General features: G+C 36.7%; 1 protein-coding gene across 1 annotated transcript; it reads left to right on the top strand.

The window, feature by feature from the left end:
• The first annotated feature begins 4,596 nt into the window (after positions 1-4,596).
• LOC123872967 (organic solute transporter alpha-like protein) lies at positions 4,597-20,164 on the top strand. Its single transcript, XM_045917592.1, has 7 exons — positions 4,597-4,987; positions 7,981-8,129; positions 13,073-13,221; positions 13,947-14,033; positions 17,553-17,649; positions 19,045-19,291; positions 19,530-20,164. The coding sequence occupies exons 1-7, from the start codon at positions 4,837-4,839 to the stop codon at positions 19,745-19,747; spliced, it is 1,098 nt and encodes a 365-aa protein (XP_045773548.1). The 5' UTR covers positions 4,597-4,836; the 3' UTR covers positions 19,748-20,164.
• Positions 20,165-20,606: the final 442 nt, after the last annotated feature.

Genomic DNA, 20,606 nt, shown 5'->3' with positions numbered 1-20,606 from the left:
AAATTATTATTGAAGCAATAGGAAGTTCTTCTACTCGTCAGTAGAGGCGCTTACTGTGTGATTGGTGTCTACTGTCTAGGCTGCGACTTTACTGTTTTTGTTTTATTGATGTAGGTATCTACTCACACGTCTTGGTCCTTTATTTATATTTGAACTCGATGCTCATGTGCTCATATTAGTATACAAAATAGAATGCAAAAATAGTACTCGCTTTGCAAACTAAATGCTCTGGGGTCCATCTTATGCTTAGCTGATACCTTAATTATTAATAGTAGTTACCTATAATATACCTATTACCTATAGTTATAGGTAGTCTAGGTACCTACCTACTTCGCAGAAGCGACGACTCAGTGAGACTACGTAAAAGCCATGTGAGTAATCCTATCATGCATAAGTACCTACATATACATAAACATAATATTTCGTCATATCAATTTAAGGAATCAATTTGTTGTTACAATGATTCCTATATCATTACGCCATGATTCATGTACCTACCCATAACACCTAACATGATAATAGTAAAATAAAATTAGATTGTCAAAAAGTCAATCGATACCATGAACGGTACCTAATATCTCTATGATCAACACAATATGACCGCTACCTACCACAAGTTTGTACGGTGTAGGTAACTACCATGGAACTTGGATGTAGAAAGTAAAGATTCGTAGGTTGGTACTTACGCGTTTATTACACACGTAAGTCCAAGTTATAATAAAGCAATTTACCTAATTCCTACCTACTACCACAACTGAATACAATTATCATAAAGTTAGCCGGTCGCGAAATACCTACCTAGGTCCCTACTCAACGGATTTTCCCAGGGTTAACTAATACTACTAGCCGTGTCCCAAAGCGCAATATTAATACATATTATAATACCAACCATCAACCTGAAGCTGAATAGTTCTTGTAATGTCGCATTCCTTTGATCATTTCTTAGTCGCCTGCTTTTAGGTCCAAATATTGTATTGCTATGTATTTTCCATCTGGCGCTAAAAACAAGCTCTCAAAAATAAAGGTGACCTAAAAAGTAAGTTTTTATTTATTAGTTTCTTATTGATTTGTTAAACATAAGCATAATCCATGAGAATCTAAAGAAGGCCTTAACTTAATTTAAGAGTGTTCCAGGATCTCGACTTTCTTGCCAATAGAGGCTTCGGCCGTGGCTAATCTATACTAATAAATAAAACTGGAGTGTCTGTCTGTAATTTCGAAATAACTACCACATATTAAGGTCATATGGTTATTTGAACGATACCATGACTGAATCACACGTTTTCAAAATTTTTGTCTGTCTGTCTGTCTGTCTGTCTGTCTGTCTGTCTGTCTGTTTGAAAAGGCTAATCTTCGGAACGGTTGAACCGATTTTGACGGGATTTTCACTGACAAGTAGAGGATTGACCAGGGTGTAACATAGGCTACTTTTTTAACCGACTTTCAAGAAGGGAGTTGTGTTTTTCTACCTATGTACACCGAAATCTCCGAGATTTCTGAACCGATTTGCGTCATTTCTTTTTTAATCGATAGAGGAACTTTGCGACATTGTTTCATAAAAAATTTGGATTCCAACTCCTCAATCCTGATGCTGCAGGGGATCTGACCAATCCACGCGGGCGAAGCTGCGGGCATCAGCTAGTTGATTTATAAATGACATTGACTACTGGGTGATGCCCGCGACTTCATCCGCATAAGTTTCGGTATTTTAAAAATTCCGTGTGAACTCTTTGATTTTCCGAGACCAAAAGTAGCCTAGGTGTACCTAAAATATTACAAAACGTCAAAATCGCCAAAAAGCTGTGAAATGCTAGTACTTAGACAGACAGACACACACTTTCACATTTATAATATTGGGTAGTATGGATATTACGACCAGTACCTACCTACTTGTATGACTAATAATTATGGATTATTTCAACTACTTAAAAGTTGTTAAGCGCCATTGTTAATATTCCGTGTTACACAGGTCCCAAGAGTCGAGTTGCAGTTGGCAATGACCTCCATTACTTTCTCTTTTTGACCCGACTGCGGCGAAGCCAAAAGGAAGGGTTATGATTTTAGCAGTCTATGTATGTATGTATGTATGTTTGTATCCTGATTCTGTGTGTTCCACCGTAGCGCCATGTAGCGCCTAAACTACTGGGTCAATTTTGATGAATAAGGTGTCAATTAATTCGTTGTAAAGGTCCGACATAGGCTATATTTTGTACGAGAAAATTTGTGGATGTTACATCAAAAATGTGAGGGTCTCCAAAAATATTTTATAGCTATTGTATCGAGTGGAATGTCAAATGAAAGAGGAGAAAATTCTGAATTCATGAACATAAAAATGTACAAAAGAATTTTACTCTCGCAGTCAGGTTTTAGTTTTCAACTTTATCTTGTGAAGTAAATAAACTCTATAGAATTTAGGATATTATTTGAAAAGCACATTTTTAACGGTTTAAAGTTAAATAAGAGGCAAAGGTATTTAAAATCTAAATAGAAAGATAATGGCCGAGGCAGACGGGTAAATACATATATTTAAATCTATATACCTAGTATTTATGTAAATTCTGTCAGCCTGTCTGTCTGCCTGCAAGCTTTTCACGTTCCATCCGTTTAATCGATGTTCTTAATAAAGGTAGGTAGGTACCTACTTACAGACATAGCCTGCATTTCTGTATTTCTGGGACGGATATAGGCTACCTATTTTTTATCCCGGAAAATCACATCTCACAACTCTCTCACTCAATCACAGATTTTGACCTTTGGCACACAGATAGTTTGCATCCCGGAGACGAACATAGGCTACGTTTTATCCCGGAAAACCTCGAAAACAACATCCCACAGGACTTTTAAAAACCTAAATCCACGTGGATCTCTACTCATAGTTGATATGTAGGTAAAGGCTGTAAAGCTACCCTTGCGAAGCTGGGCAGGGTGAACTAACCGTGGCGTCTAATTCTAAATCCTTCTACCAGTGTTTGTATTGGATGATATATAACATAGCATCTAATTCTAAAGCCTTCTACCAGTGTTTGTATTGGATGATATATAACATAGCATCTAATTCTAAAGCCTTCGACCAGTGTTTGTATTGGATGATATCATAGCATCCAATTCTAAAGCTTTCTATCAGTGATTCTATTGGAAGATATATAGCGTCAAATTCTAAAGCCTTCTACCAGTGTCTGTTTTAGATGATATATACCTAACATAGCATCTAATTCTAAAGCCTTCTACCAGTGTTTGTATTGGATGATATATAGCGTCAAATTCTAAAGCTTTCTATCAGTGATTCTATTGGATGATATATAGCGTCAAATTCTAAAGCCTTCGACCAGTGTTTGTATTGGATGATATATAGCGTCAAATTCTAAAGCTTTCTATTAGTGATTCTATTGGATGATATATAACATCAAATTCTAAAGCCTTCTACCAGTGTTTGTATTGGATGATATATACCTAACATAGCATCTAATTCTAAAGCCTGCTACCAGTGTTTGTATTGGATGATATATAGCGTCAAATTCTAAAGCTTTCTATCAGTGATTCTATTGGATGATATATAACATCAAATTCTAAAGCCTTCTACCAGTGTTTGTATTGGATGATATATACCTAACATAGCATCTAATTCTAAAGCCTGCTACCAGTGTTTGTATTGGATGCTATACATATCATAGCATGATAGCATCCAATTCTAAAGCCTTCTATCAGTGATTCTATTGGATGATAAATAGCGTCTAATTCTAAAGCTTTCTACCAGTGTTGTTTGTTTTATATTGGATGATATCTTTTAATTTACACGTATAATTACAAAACTAGTGATTATCAAAGCATTAAGTCGGTTAGTGGCTCTCGCTGTTACCTAACAGCAACAGCTACAGATTAGTGGGAAAAAATTAACGTCTAGTGTTGTTACCTGCATTATTTTCCCTATCCACCCATGATATCGCAAAAAACATTTTTTTTTAAATTATTTTTCTGCAATCCAATTAAACGAAGGAATTAACCATATTGATTAATTGTTATTTTGGTAGGCACCCACCTATCTACTTTGTTACTTATTAAGAGGCATGAAAATGTGGGTTTTTTTTTGTTACCTTTTTATTTTTTCTCAAATAAGAAATTCCTCTTTACTTATTTTTCTATTTATTAGGATTGAGGGACTAATAGAAAAATAAAGTTAAGTTGGGCAATGGCAATTTTTTTTAATCATATTTTCTAAGTGTTTAACACAAACTGACGTAGGTACTTAACCATAGAGATAAATGGTTCTATTTGCCGTGTGCCTAAGTAGGGTAGGGTAAATATTACTTAATATATTACCCCTACCCAATTATTTTGTTTTACCTACTTAATGCTCCTGGTAGATTCTTGTTGAGGAAACAATTTTAGTTCTTCCAGTTTAGTTATGTCAGCTTTTAAAAAGAACACTGTTAATTAAAGTTTCAATGTTTTGCCATCTGTGTCACATACGACCAGCATACGACGTACCTACTTATAATATCGTTACTTTGCAAGGGGGATGCTGTGCCAAATGTTTTTGGCTACAGATTTTACTGTATGTACTTTAAAGTATTATTAATAGCAGGTTTCCTACACATATGGTTTGTTTTATTAGTCAGTCGATATCACGCTGCGTCCAACACTAAATGTTGCGTAGACTGAAATGTCGAAAGAAAGTAAGCGAAACGCGCGGACGCCAGTGTACAATCCATCGTCGGCGGTACCTGTCCTACAGCCACACAATAAACCGATATTTCGTAACCACGCAGCGGGAAATAAACATGGGTTTCCTTCCCATGAATTAAAATCGATTTTAGTCGATCGGAATTTATATCGATTATGGATTTGTTGAGTGCAGCCAGCAATGGGGTGGCAGCGGCCCGGCACATAAGCTCTCCCCTACCAGACGTAAACAATGCCGACGCGATTAATACGACTCTGTTGTGCCATAGCTACAGCCTCCAACCAGATTTCGCCTCCTATTTTTCAGGTAATTTTTTGGCTGTATTTTGTTGCAGTGATTAGTATAGTATTTCGCAGTTTTTGTGAGATGTAGTTTCGTTTAAACCTTCCCTGTAAATATTACCTAAGTATTAAAAACAAAATAAAGTTGAAAACTAAAACCCGACTACAATCGTCTTAATCAATGCTCAAATATTATAGTAAAATCATTTTTTCAATCTTAAAACTGAATTGAACTCGGACCTTTAAAAAGCTTGCGTGACGTAGGGTTCGAGTTCCAACACCCACGTGTTCTTTAGTTAGAGAATTGGTATAGTTACATAATAATGTTTTAAACTGTGTATTTAAGTAAGTTACCAACCTCTCAAACCTCTCACAGTACGCAAATTTTTACACAACTGCCCAAAAAATCGGTCAAGTGCAGGACAGACACTCACACAAAGCGATCCGTATCATCGTATGTGAAAAAACACTTTTTAATTTTTTTGAATTTTTATGCCGATCGTTTGAATTTTTTTAGTATTATTTGGTTTCGTACCTGAAGGGTGCCAACGGGACCCTATTACTAACCCTCCACTGCCCGTCCGTCTGTCCGTCTGTCTGTTAGCGGGCTGTACCTCATGAACGTCAGAGAGTTGAAATGTTCACAGAATGTGTATTTCTATTGTCGATATAGCAAAATTTAAAAATGGCCGACGAGGAAATTAAAAAAAAAAACAAAGTTTTTTTGCATAATAATACGAAACCCTTCGTGTGCGACTCCGACTCGCCCTTGACCAATTTTTTAGGTGATTTCTCAGTACTTAAGTATTGGTTTTTGGGGTTTGCAATAAATATACAAAACCTATATTCATGCATTCATCTATCAGTTATTAAAGGTCACTGACCTGTGAAAGAGGCATCCGTAAAGTTATGGTAATAAAGCCTTATGAGAACTTCTGGGAATTGATGGGCTCATTTCCTTTTTGGGCGTCTTCCGGAAGAGTGGCAAAGGTCAACAGTACCTATATATTTTTTTAATATCACTTCAATTAATCAGCAAATTGGCCAAACCTATGTTATTAAATTTCTCAGGATATTAAAATGTAATTAGAGACCTACCTACCTAAGTGAAATATTACTTATCCATACTTAAATGTTTTCCTGTTGGGATTACATGGGTAGGTAGTAGGTACGTGAGTAGGTATGTATATATTATATAGCACAAAATATATTATTTTATTATATCTACGTACCTTAGTTAATTTCTATGAATGTGGAAAATATTCACGAGAACATTAATAAAATTTTAAATCAATTCCTTGTCCTTCACTGTAACTAGAATCTAGACAAGTATAAATTAATGCCAATGAAACTCTATTGGGCTTTATTAATTTTTTAATTGTCTCAGTTATATTAGCTTACCTATTGTTTTAATTACTTAAACGCCTTGCCATGACATCATAAATTGTGATCTGAATTTAGTCTTCTAGGAACGCAAATTATGCTATTCTTACTCTGAATTATGTTATTTCAAGGCTGTTTCGGTAAGTACCTACCTATAATTACTTATCTGTTTTGGATAGGCGACAACGCGGTGTCAATATGGTATGATTGTAGTCAGGAGACTCCGTGCCTACACAAAACACTTGAAATTTGCACTGCCTGGGAGTTGGGACCCTTAACGTCGTTTTTATTAGTCTGCCATGATGCCATTCGATGGACTGACCAAAATAAGTCTGCTTTGGGCAGTCCCTTGCACGAGTGTACCAGGCTGTCAGCCAGCAGGGAGAAGTGGCGAATGCTTGTGAGGTGTATAACATCTACCCTCAAAGACGTTGCTTCGTGACCACGACCGTAAACTGCTCTAGCAAGCTTAAGAACAGGAATTATGGAAATCTAATCTCCTCACGTCACGAGGCGTATAAAATATAAAAGCTCTGTCGCGACGCTAGTTAAGTCAGGCCCCTTAGTTCAGTAGGTACGCGTCTAAAATGTGGAAAACAACTAAATCGGTAATCCATAAAATTCATGTTTTCCTTAATAAATGCTTCAGGGTTATTTCTCCATGCATTTTCTGGCGTAATACAGTCAGAACTGATCAAAGACCTGTAGGAAATATGCCGTCAATTACCGGTATATAATCCATCTACATGTGTAGCCCGTCGCTTACGCGTTTCGGACTTGTTTACCTTTTAAGCCCGGGAAAATAGCAGATACACACGCTTGCCAGTGACATCAAAATATGTAGGTGAAATTTACCTACTGAAAATTACCTTGGAAAATACAGCAATAATTGTCATTCTTAAAAAACTGGTTTTGTAAGACATTTCACCAGTACTGCAGCGCATAATAATTATTTTCATTAAATGATAAGACGTGCATAATTTAACTTTCGGTTAATGACCTACCTACCTACCTGGTTTGGTTTCCGCAAGACTGGCAAAATTTTAATGTAGTCGCTTCAGTCTCTTTTGATTTATTCCAAAAAAGAAGGAAATTGTTAATTCTTCTAGAACTACATTTTATGTAGGTGCTTATTTACCTTCCCATTAGCACTTTAAACTCTTGTCCCTAATACAAGAGGCGGCTGCTACCTCTGACGAGTGTCAGAGACGTTTGTAAGTTGATTTTTTAAATTTTATACTATAAAAAATACTATGTATAAATACATAGTAATATTATGTGTAGTCTAATTTGCGATTTTTAACCGACTTCAAAAAAAGGAGGAGGTTCTCAATTCGTCGGAATCTTTTTTTTTTGAAGGAACAGAACATGTTAATCTTGGTATTCTATAATAATCAAAAAGTCATTGATAATAATAGACAACATTGGATCTTCATTACCTTGTTCTGTTCCTTTCTCTAGTTATTCCTGCTATTTTGGAGCAAAATAGCAGGAATAAGTCCCTACTTGCGTCGCACTCTAACATGGTGGGAATGGAGTCCCTATATTATCACACAAGGTAGGTAGGTAGGTACAAATTATACTTACTTCCGATTTGCAACCCCTGTCTATGAATTTCTATTTTTTTGTTCACAGTTCTAAAAGGCAACGCATGGGCGATATGGTCGTGCGGTCTGCTGGTCCTTCTGGTGCTATGTGTCCTGTACATTGTGACACTGAGGTCTGCGCTGCGCTACTGGAAGGAGTCATGCAGCAGTGTCGCCGTAGTGCTTGCTGTTTATCCTGTAAGTTAAGACCCTCAATAGCTCAACGGTTGAGGAGCGGACTGAATTCTGAAAGGTCGGCGATTCAAAGTTCAAACCCCCCTCGTTGCACTATTGTCGTAACTACTCCTGGCGCAAGCTTTACGCGTAATTGGAGGGGAAAGCGGAGTATAATGATTAGCATGGCTAATATTCTTAAAAAAAAGTTCTCTACATTCATTGTTCATAGTTCTCAAAGGTTAATGCATGTGTGTAATCATGTCCTCTAACTACATCATTATAGTTAAGGTCTGCGCTGCTGTGTGAGAAGTCATGTCAGTAGTAATGTCGCCATACTTGTTGTTTACTCAGTAAGTTCTCTATATTCATTGTTCATAGTTATTAAAGGCATGGGTAAACAGTAAATTGTGTGCTTATTCTTTATCGTCACACTAAGAATAGATATGCACTGGGATTTAAATGGAGTCAAACAGCATGGTAGCAGACTTGCAGTTAGTTTTGTTTACTCGGTTAGTTCTCTATATATTCATTGTTTTCTCCTCAAAGATATGGAAGATCCTCATGGCTGATATAAAGTTTAAGCTAAGTTGCTGCGCTGTGTTCTCTACATCCGCTCGTTGATGTATCATGTAAGTGAGCCATTATTGTAGAGCTCCCAAAGTACGGCGGTAGGCCTACAAACTAAATCATTTCGAAACATCGTGTCACCATGACAGTCATAATAATTTGAGTAATCATTGCGTAATTTGAGATAATTATCTCAATAAATTCAATTGTTTTTGTTAAAGCTATTTTTTTTACTTTTTGACAAATAATAAGAAGGTGGTGACCTTGTCAGCTTTATTGTAGGTAACCTGCCTTCCTATTGATTTTTTGTACCTGAGTAATAGATAGGTACCTACTTAACCAAAAATCCTAAACAATGATAATAATTTAATTGGTATTATACCTACACTACGTAGGTAGGTACCATTAGAGGTTTAAACGTTCATAAGAATTACCTAGGTAGGCACATGGCTTATAAAATCCGTTTTCGCTTAACAGGGCTCTCTCCGTCACTTGCTCCATACAATCGTTGTTCCAATTTCATTTGAATTTAAGCAACCAAAGTCCATGAAATTTTGCAGACATATTCTAGAAACTAATATCTGTCTGTGGTGTTTTAGATTTTTCTAAAAATATGTAGTTTTGAAATTACAGGGGCTCAAAGATTTCTATGTGAATTTTTAAGACCGCGTAACTTTGAAACCGAATATTTTAACAGAAATCTGGAAAACCACAGACATAGATATGAGTTTCTAGAATAAGTCTACAAAATTTCATGGACTTTGGTTGCTTAATATTCAAATGAAATTGGAATAACGGAATAACGTTTGTATGGAGCGAGTGACGGAGAGACCCCTCTTAAGAGTAAGAAAGAAGATATTATAAAATGTACGTGAGAAGAAGATACAGCTATCTAGGTAGGTATACGAGTTTGCGTCAAATGTGATAGTTTAGACGCGAACTATGTAACTTAACTAAGTACCTACCTTCCTATTTCCTTTTACATAATTAAGTAGGTATTAGTTAAGTAGGTATACGTACTTAATATCATTGACCAAAACCAACTTTGTTAACGTTTCGATAGCTTTTTAGGGTTCCGTACCTCAAAAGGAAAAATGGAATCCTTAGAGGATCACTTTGTTGTCTGTCTGTCAAGAAACCTGTAGGTACTTTTCAAAAGGCAACATTAAACATACATTGCAAAGATATTGCGCTTAGGAAAATTCTTGTCGGACGTTGCCAAAGGTCCATCAAACTCCTCCACTACCTGCTCATTAAACAATAGTAAGTATGTAGTTTACCAAACATACTTAATCGGCAACACGCATCCTTTTGCAAGCAGTTGCCTGTTTCTTGGTATTAGCGAGTGCGGTTGCATAAACCGACATTCTGTTTCGTAACTCGCTGATGGTGACGGCGAACCGCGTAGTAGGTACAATTATGTACAGTCGAGGTCTGAAAGGTGATGGGTAGTTTTGCAACGCGGCTAAAGAAAACTTTTGACGACCTGCCTGACGCAGTGGTAAGCGACGGATAATTCCGGTCCCGGGTTCGACTCTCGGTAGGGGCAATTTGGGACTTTATATTTTCTAAATATTCTTTGCTCTGGTCTGGTGGGAGGCTTCGGCCGTGGTTAGTTACCAGTCTACCAGCCAAGCCATGTCGCCAAGCTGATTAGCGTTCCGGTACGATGCCGTATAGAAACGATCAGGGGTAGTATGGGGTAAATATGGATATAATGAATATATATAATGCCATACCCCTTCTAAGTTAGCCCGCTTTCAACTTAGATACTTGGTTGAATTGTTGAATTAGAGCAACTTAGCTAAGTATCTACTGGTTCTACTTAAGGTGGGGTAGATTGTAGTATATAGTATGTACTAACTACTATGCATTGACGAAATAGCAAGCCATGAGAATTTTCAATAAAACAATACCCTTTTATTCAATAAAACATCTTGTTAGATCAGCTAGCTAAGTGGCAAGAATGAGTGGTTTACCTTGGTTTACCCTAAGCCATTTAGCCAATAATACTAATGAATAACCAATCTTTGTTAGTATTTGTAAGTAGTTAAACCATACTAAATCTTATAAATTCGAAAGTATGTCTGTCTGTCTGTCGGTATGTCTGCTTTCTTTTCACGGTCCATCCTTTAAATTTGGTTGGTAGGTTTAGATTTGGTAGTTAGATACAAAAATTGCTTGCAATTGCAACCCCGAGGCGGACATTAGGGTACTTTTTATCCCGTAAGATTCAAAAGAAATTAAAATACGGACACTAAGTTGGTACATACTTGAATAACAACTTTCGGCTGCAGTTTACATAGAAGTTATTATCTGCAACCTGCAAGACAAGAGCGTAGCGTCGCAAGAAAAATTGTGAAAAAGAAGTACCTTGGTACTTAAGGTACACAGCACATCAGCAAAGCTATTTATTTAAGCTACACTCTAAAGCTTTACATGAACCTATTTAACTAATTACACACGTTAATGATAAGGCGTTGATTTAGTTGGCTCGCAGTAAAAAAAAATATTAAAATGAATTTAAAAAAACAAGTGTCTCAGAAGTCAGAACAGTCAGAACACGCTTACATATAACATAATGTAGGGTTCCGTAGTCACTAGTCATGCTACTTAGTTGCTAACTTTCAAAGTCATTATTTTCGTAAACGGTAGCTTTTTAAAAACTGTCTAAGAAACCATGAAAATAGGAATCAGCTTATGTGAAGAAACTTCATAATGGTTTCGAAATACCGATTTAAAGAGGTCTCACTCGAGGGTACAAACAATAAATTTTCAGCTCTCGCTTTTCATGTTCCTGTTCAGGAGCTACCCTGAAAATTTTGTTTCTGTATATAGCAGTAACAGGTTTCTATTTCTGTGTTAAATCTGCTTTACAGCTCTTCATGTTTAGTTTATGTTAACAAGATATGACATACAGACAGATGGACTAGACTAAACTTTAAGTCTTCCTTGTTTTGCTCTGAAACTCTAAAAATGATTGTGACTAGGTAAAAAAATGTGCATATTTTTTTACGTAGTCACATTCAGTTTTAGGAATCAATGATTAAGTATTAGGATAGTAGATTAATTCCAAATTGTAAAAAAAACTGTACGAACATTTGGCCAATTCTTGGTGAAGAAAAAGAATTTCCTTAGGCAAAAGGCCTTGGCTGACAGATTGGCTTAATACTAGGTTAGTTGTAACTTGTTAAATAATAATGTACTAAAAGATAAATAGTAAATCTAACAATAGATGAAAAAAATTCGCTTAGTAAGGGAAGTGAACCGAGGAGAAAATTAAAAAAAAAACCTTTGAATTGTTTTCCTCGATGCGATTTAAAAACATTTTACTTTAGAGCCTTTAGGCCCTGCTGTTCGAAGAATCCCAATGAATACTCCACTTTCTGTAGAAGGTACAGGTATATAGGACTGAAGTATTGTCAGGTTTATAGTTATTCATAATTTACGTACTTGAAATTTTCAACCTGTTGCATCATCATATATAGATGGGCTAATAGTATTATATAAACTAAGTATACATTAAACTCAATTTAAAAGTATATAAACATACTAAATAATAATTATACAAATAACTATAAAAAATGTTTGCATAAAATAAAATCTACGGGCTCTGTGAGTAATACCTATTACCTATCTGATAAGAATTCGTACAAATTACTTATTTTTACTTCGGCACCATTTAAATATTTGTTTATGAGAATATGATTTATCTATTATAGTATAATAATACCTACCTACTCGGCAAAGTTTTGCGTATGCCGTAGTTACGTTATCTGATTACACAAATCACTACCCGTGTTATAAAATATATGTTTATTGGTTAGTTGGTTTGTCCTACAATCACGTCGCAAAGGAACAACGCATCGAAATGATTTTTCAATGAATATTATACTAAAGACCTGGAGAGTGATATAGGCTACGTTTTACCCCGAAAAATCAAAGAGTTCGCACTTTCCACTGGATTTTTAGGGTTCCGTACCTCAAAAGGAAAAAGGGAACCCTTATAGGAACACTTTGTTGTCTGTCTGTCTGTCTGTCAGTCCGTCCGTCCGTCCGTCGTGTCTGTCAAGAAACCTATAGGGTACTTCCCGTTGACCTAGAATCATGAAATTTGGCAGTTAGGTAGGTCTTATAGCACAAGTACAGGAATAAATCTGAAAACCGCGAATTTGTGGTTAGATTATTTTTTAAAAAAAATGTGTTTCAATTTTCAAAGTAAGATAACTATACCAACTGGGGTATCATATGAAAGGGCTTTGCCTGTATATTCTAAAACAGATTTTTGTATTTGATTTATCGTGCAAAATGTTGGAAAAAATACCGAATACGGAACCCTCAGTGCGCGAGTCTGACTCGCACATGGCCGGTTTTTAATGCTATCTATATTTTTTCAGGTGGTAGCAGCAGCGGCTCTAGTCGCAACAGTTCTGCCGCGGGCTCGGATCCTGTCTGAGGCGGTAGCACAAGAAGCTGTCATGATTGCCATGTACCATTTCTATTTCCTAATCATCGCTGAATGCGGTGGCACTAATCAACTTATCAGGTAAAATCTGAGTATATGTCTTACTCTCTCTACTCGTCACTGTCCTCATCACTGTCGTGGCAATTGTGATCCCTTGTTAGAGGTTCTCCACCTACAGTCTGAATCCACGGCGTCTTCGACGGCGAAGGCGAAGTCCCCGTTTTCTTACGCTACCCTGACGTGGCTTTTCACCCTGGCCCGAGTGACATAAGATCTAAATCTAGTCCCACAAAACCACGCGTCCCGATGTCATCCTAAGCCGAGGTCCAAGCCTCAAATGAGGCGCCCTTAGGAAGACGTTATTTTCGATTTCATCGAGCCCTAGAACTAGAGTTCACCATGTGGTAGGTAGAACTCCCGCGCTTGCTCAACCGTCCGGAGTTAGACCCTATTAGCTAATACAGCGTGTTGGCTAAGGGTCTAACTCTTAACAGCATAACACAAAAAATCTCAGATGGTTCCGTAATATGGAATTGTCTGCTATGGTTCCGATATCAATGGGAATTGTTGTCCACAGCGTGGCCAATACAATAATTTTTTTGCATCAAATATAGCTATGTAGCTACGCGTCAATAAACTGCAATGTCTTTGAACTGAAAATGATCTGGGAGGCCATCGCATTATTATCTCGAGAAAAATATCCACTATTGTAATTAGCAAGATTCATAAAAGGGCTAACGACCTTCATTAATGAGATTTTTTCAAAACCTACCTACTTACGAATATTTTTTAATGTTCTTTTACAGAAGATCCGAAGGATTTCACATGGAGACGCGAGTTTTGCCATGTTGCTGCTGGCCATGTTGCATTCTGCCGAGACCTCGGGTTCAGAAGTAAGTAGATGACCATGATTCTTTTTCTTCCACGACATCCATACTAAGACTGTCTCATCTGTTTATAAAGAACCTTAATGTTTGTTTAACACTCATGTGTGTTTTAGTACCATTCCCATTCAATAGACCAGGATAGTTTTACAATTTACTAGTGCTATCCTGCGAGCAGTTTAGATATACTTAAAAGTACGTACCTACCTACACCTTTAACCTCATTTCAGGTTATGACGTGAAATGAGATGGATATAGGATGCTACTTTATTTTATTTTTATTTATTTGGGACAATAAACAATTACATATTATTATATTAAAGCTATAACTTAAATATAACTTAAATGTTATTGCTACTTAAAAGTATACTATACCTATGTTATTGGGTTTCCTTCGCAAGCGTGGCCAAAGTGATGAATAATTTTTATTTATTTATTTTTATTTGTACCAGAAAGTTGTAACAATATAAATAAAAGGAAAGAAAAAGTGGACAGGGAAGCACTTATCTCTATAAGAGATCTCTACCAGTGACCCTTGGCAGTGCGAGAGGTTGTAAATGGAGTAGAATAGGTACAGCAAAGATAGACAGTAATCATGAAAAATAAAAAATAAATATAGTAGATATTATGTTATAATATATACTTACAAATATTTATATATTAAAATAGACTTACAAAAACATATATACCTTAATACATAAATATATACTTATAGTCATAAATATATCTTATAATATATACCGATAAATATATGTAAACAATATGTTATGACAGAGAGGAAAGATAGTGCTGTTTCAGACGAAGTTTGAAGGTGCTGATGGAAGGGTTATTTTTAAAAATACTGTCAGGTAGTGAGTTCCAAAGGCGAGTTGCGAGTACCGTAAAAGATTTAGCATAAAATATAGTGTTGTAAGGGGGAACTGCAAGTGAGTTTAACTTGACACACGAACGCACTGGCATCACCCGAGGAGCGGCTTCGTTGAAGCGCTCACGCAAGTAAGAGGGGGAGGATGAATTTAAAATCTTAAAGAGTAGCGTGAGAATATGAGTATTCCGGCGAAGTCGAATAGGGAGCCACTTTAACTTATTTCGAAATTGAGAAACATGGTCGAATTTGCGCAATCCGAAAATAAAACGGATGCACAAATTCTGAAGGCGATCTAGTTTATCAAGCAGCTCCTCGGTTGCATCTAAATAGCAGACATCGGCGTAATCTAGGAGAGGAAGCAGAAGAGATTGTGCGAGTAAGATTTTAGTTTTAAGAGGAAGGAAATTCTGCAAACGTTTCAAGGAGTGAAGGGAGTAGTGCATGCGCTTACTCACTTCATTAATGTGACTTGCCCACGATAAATGGCCGTCCAATATCACGCCAAGATTTTTAGTTCTTTCGGTTAGCGTAATAGTTACCCCATCGTAGGCTATTGCGGGGAGATTTTTTAAATCAGCACGAATTCGAAATTGTCTACTACCTATTACAATAGCCTGCGATTTTTTTGGGTTTACCAAAAGACCGTGTGCGTCAGCCCAATTCTTTATTTGTGCAAGATCCAAGTTAATTTCATCCACTGTAGCGGCCAGGTCAGTGACAGCAGCATGCCTATAAATTTGCAAATCATCTGCGTAGAGGTGGTAGTGGGATGAAACTGTTTTAGTGATTTCGTTTATAAAAACAGAGAATAACAGAGGAGACAAAACGCCACCCTGAGGTACACCGGCAGAGATATCAGCCCAATCAGAGTAAACTCCGTCAGCATAGATTCTCTGACGGCGACCAAGAAGGTAGGATCTAAACCATTCAACTACGGATGGTGATAAATTAAGCGAGCAGAGAATGTTGAGTAGTACATCAAAATCCACTGAATTGAACGCATTGCTAAAGTCAAGAAGAACAAGTACTGTTAATTTTTTGTTATCCATAGCATGGCGAATATCTTCCGTGACTTTGAGTAAAGCGGTGGTGGTACTGTGTAAGGGACGGAAACCTGATTGATAGGGACTCAAAAGGTTGTTATGAAAAAGATAGTAGGAAAGTTGTTTAAATACGGAATTTTCTAAAATCTTGATGATTGAAATAATGATGGTCTTGAGTAATTTAACACCCCCAGGAATCCACCCTAATAACACCTTCGTGTCAACATGCAAGGTCCACTCAAGGACAGTGTGTAAGAATTACTAATAAAAGAAATGGCAAAATAATTACACCTAAAAGCTAGTCGCACATTACATCGGAACCGAGTCAGAAAGTGGTTAATACTTATTTCATACTGAATTAGGCAGCTATACTTACCTAGAACGGAGTTAAAACGCAGAACATATCGCAAGCACGCAAATAGGTAACTTTCTGCTGAAAATATAAAAGACCTAGCGTTATCTGTCAGAAGTGAAACAGCTGTACTCTGTTTAACTCACTCGTATGAGCAAGCCAAAATGGCCAACCATTCGTTGAAGTTAGTCGTAACATTGCCATTTCGGTCTCCATTACAAATATCGATTAAGACGCTTCACTTCAATATAAGTCTTGCCTGCCTTCTATTCTCGGAATGTGTGCCCCCTTTAAAATGACACCTACCTTCCGTGTTCCTCGATTACTTAATTGCTTGTATCCATTTAGTATGACAACATTAAACAAGCAATGGTTACAGCAGCAATTTCTTCTGTAAAGTAACTAATCGTAGCGACTGACGTGGATTGACCTTTAACGTTATTGAAGTAGCTTTTATCTTGATTAGGTATCGCTCTATGAAATTATGTCACAGCAAATTTATACGTACGTAATGTACATATAAAAGTAAATATAGTAAAGTAGGTAGTATATGTATGTAGCTTTTGTTTATTGGCACCGCTTCGCAAGCAATAAGTTGAAAGAAAGGAGCAGCTAAAAATCGGAAGGGACATTTGAATTTACCATTAACCAGTGAACTACACCTTCGGGCTGAGCCTGAGAGAATCTTTAAGAGAACTCCCTGTAAACAAATCCAAATCCGAATGTTATGCCAATAATATGTATATCATTAAAACTGTTCACCGGGGAGGGAAAAGACGCAGCTAAACTCATCAATAAGATCCCTACTAAAGGATAGGATCCTTGGATTTTCAACCTTTTCAATTAGGTATAGAATAAAATACCGGCCGTTGGAGCCGGAAAGTCCTTGAGTGGAGACCGCGTTTAAGCAAACGTAGTGTGGGACGCCCTCCAGCACGATGGACCGATGATATTAAGCGGCTGGCGGGAAGTGGCTGGATGAGGAAGGCTGAGGACCGGGTGTGGTGGCGCTCTTTAGGGAAGGCCTATGTCCAGCAGTGGACGTCCACAGGCTGATGATGATGATGATGATGATGATAGAATAAAATGAGCTAAAGAGGATAAGGTCTCTAAATGGAAAATCCTAGTGGTGGGTTTCAGTCTTCAAATATAGTTATCCCTTTGCTCTTGCCTTCTGCTTTGGCGCTAGGATTTTTGGATTGGTAAAATCTTTGCAAGTAGTAGCTAGCAGAAACTTAATTTTTATTTTTTGCTTTTATTTGCAGTAAAAGTTTAGCTTGGTTGCGATATCTGGTGCTGCAGATGCCTGTTATCCAAGGGTTCCTGTATCTCATAGTTCTCGTGTTGTGGGCTGAAGATATGGTATGTATCTCCATTGGTAAATACTACATACAAGTTGATTAGATAACGATAAGTGATAATACCATTAAACATGTGTATTGCGCATACAAATATTTATTTGTGCCTTCTGTACAAAATTTATATAATTATGTATACTTACTTACCTAATAATAAAAACCCGGCTTTTTGGTAGATAATATATTGTGGTAGTTTAGTAGGTAGACAGGTAATTGGAAGTTGAACTTTGCAATCTCGCAGTAGTAACTTAACCGATATAAATGTACCTATATTGTACACACACAATACACACTATGACACTAAAAAATTGCAATAGTTCTATCTTGATGCTGCAGGAGTAGGTAATAGCCATAGTAACCTAAAACACGAGGTTTAAGGTGAGGGATTTGGTGGATACTGGATACCGAGACTACGCTATCAAGTATCAACCGAGAGAGCGGAGGATCAATCGATTAAGAATTGACTTTGTGGAGAAAACTAAGCTGCTTAAATTTTTTTTGTTCTTACGGGACGAATCTTGCAGCGATATCGTATCAGTCCAAAATTGACATTGTTCCCGGTTGGTGCAGGATTATTTCAAGGAATAGATTCGGCTGAAATCTGTAAAGCATACTTTGACTTTGCATTTAAGTTTTAGTTAAAACAAGACGGATTTGCTATATAACGTTGTCTCGTTTTGACTGTGAGAAGTCAAAGTGCGGTCTAATTTCAACCTAAAATAATATATACTTACCTAATCGGGCCACGGGTTGTTGGGTTGTGCTGTGGACTTCATATCTAGGTACCGTTATGGGGTGAGATAACGAACGCTCAATACGCCGCAAATCAAAAACACGGCAGAGGGTGACTAGTCGCCTAATATACAGCATTTTTGGTAATTAGCATATAAAGACGACACGTACCCATGTTACTTTGATCTGATAAATACAATGCTGAAGTATAATGATGAAATAAAATTATAAAAATTTCCATACAAAATGACAAATTTTTTATTTTTTTATGTTCAAGTTTCATGGTATATTATGACGACACGTACCCACGTGTCGTCATAATATACTAATTACCAAACACCCTGTATAGCCCCCAAAAATTACATAGTGGGGATGATGCCTACGTCAAAAATAAATTATTTCTTAGGAGTTATTAAATAGAGAGTCTTCTGAAACTCGTACAATCCACATTCGCTGTTAGTTTCAAGTTTGCTAACCATTTTAAATTATCTTTTGAACTAAAAAAAAGTGCGTCAATAATGTCAAATTTTAATGACGTCATATCTGTGAATTTCATACAAGCTCCCTCACTAAGCGATCGTTTTGACGTTTGATAAAAAGTCACTGATTTGACTAGTAGTTAGTCATCATCCCTATTGTATGTTAATTTTCTTATTTTAATTTCCAGATGCTGTATTTGACCAGTTTCATATACATCCAGCCATTCATTATTACGTCGATCCTATCAGGGATTTGGGGGGTCATCATGTGTGTGCGCGTAGCTGAAGCCACAGGTGCCAAGCCTAGACCTAGGTTTTTCGCACTGCAGTTGGTGCTAGTGATTGTCAAACTGCAGTGTGGATTTGCGAAGGTGCTGCCAGATCTGGCCACCTTGCCTTGCATTATGGAGCTGCATCCTTCAGTATTTGTTAATTGTAAGTTTAGTATGATTATTTTTTATGGCTTCTAGGGCTTCTAATAATATTCGATACAGTTTTTGAAAGCAAGAAGATTTTTGAAAGAAGGCGGTATTGTGTTGGTATTGGTATTGGTATCCTGGTAGAAGTTGCTTCTATACTATAAGGCTGTCAATTGGGTCCTACTTATTAGCTATCTCATATCTCATTTCAAAACATAATTCAAAATCTTGTAAGCATTTCTCTTTTTTTTCAGTGATACATAACATCGTCATGATTTTTGAGATGCTCTTATTATCAATTTTGGCGTGGAGGTTGTACAGAGTGGCTCCAGGAAAGGACGCGGAGAAGGTCCAGCATGTAGTGGTCGCGGTGCTCGAAGACAGCCTCAACTCTTTAGAGAAAGTCAACGATATCGGGAATCACAACATGATTTATGGCAGTAAAAATGATATGAAACGGGATGAATACTAGTGATTCCACATGAATCGAAGATGAAATCTTTGATTTGTTTGTATAAGTCAAGAAGTCTAGTGCCTAAGTCACAGCGCCCACCTGCAGAGTGAAGTGAAGTCAAGTCGATGCCCATCGTCTTTTTTCGTAACAACTCAAACTAAGCTTTTTAATATAATTATACCAATATTCCAATCGTCTTTAAAAGTAATAGGTACTTAAGTAAAGTCGAATTTAAGTTAGGTATCAAAAAGACGGTGCGTATCCAATTGGCTCCACTTCTCTCCTTAGGTATTCGGTAGACCTAATTTTACGTTTGAACAAAATTAAAAAGAAGAGGCTCTTTTTGTAAATAGAACACTAGATAATATAATATGAATAAGTTGTGATCTGCATTGATGTCTTTGATCGGATAGAAGTACAGCGATGAAGTAGGTATCAAGTGTAAGGTTGTTTTTAAAAAGTTGATTTGAGTTGTCAAAAATAATATAAATTATTAATTTAGCTGATAAAGGTAGTTTGGTAAAATCGATATTTGGCTCATTCGATGTCATACAATCTGTTACTAGGAGGCCAACAAGATTGAACTTGCATAAATACGGGTTTTTTGAAGGTTTTAGTTCAGTCTCCTTCTGAGATTCGGAGCGATATCGCATATTTTCGGTATTTGGATTGTGAACTGAATAATTAGATGTTGTGATAGCAATCACGCTCTAATTAAATTATTTATTTTGGCATTAGTTTGTTTAGATTAAAACTCTCGGATAACCTTACACATTAAACTTGTGTTTTTTTTGTGTTGGTTTTGGAGAGGACATTCCAATAATTCGATAAAAATATTTAAATAATACCTGCTTTTCTGAGTGACGCCAATAATTCA

The sequence above is a fragment of the Maniola jurtina genome, chromosome 16 (genome assembly GCF_905333055.1).
Source record: "Maniola jurtina chromosome 16, ilManJurt1.1, whole genome shotgun sequence".
In the NCBI taxonomy this organism is placed as follows: Eukaryota; Metazoa; Arthropoda; class Insecta; order Lepidoptera; family Nymphalidae; genus Maniola; species Maniola jurtina.
This window is presented reverse-complemented; position numbering and strand designations above follow the sequence as displayed.

Bases quoted from the DNA above. Each gene is read 5' to 3' on its own strand.
- LOC123872967 (XM_045917592.1), top strand. From the start codon at position 4,837: ATGGATTTGTTGAGTGCAGCCAGCAATGGGGTGGCAGCGGCCCGGCAC. The intron at 14,034-17,552 runs GTAAGTAGATGA...TTTTATTTGCAG, and splicing joins CCGAGACCTCGGGTTCAGAA to TAAAAGTTTAGCTTGGTTGC. The intron at 19,292-19,529 runs GTAAGTTTAGTA...CTTTTTTTTCAG, and splicing joins TCCTTCAGTATTTGTTAATT to TGATACATAACATCGTCATG.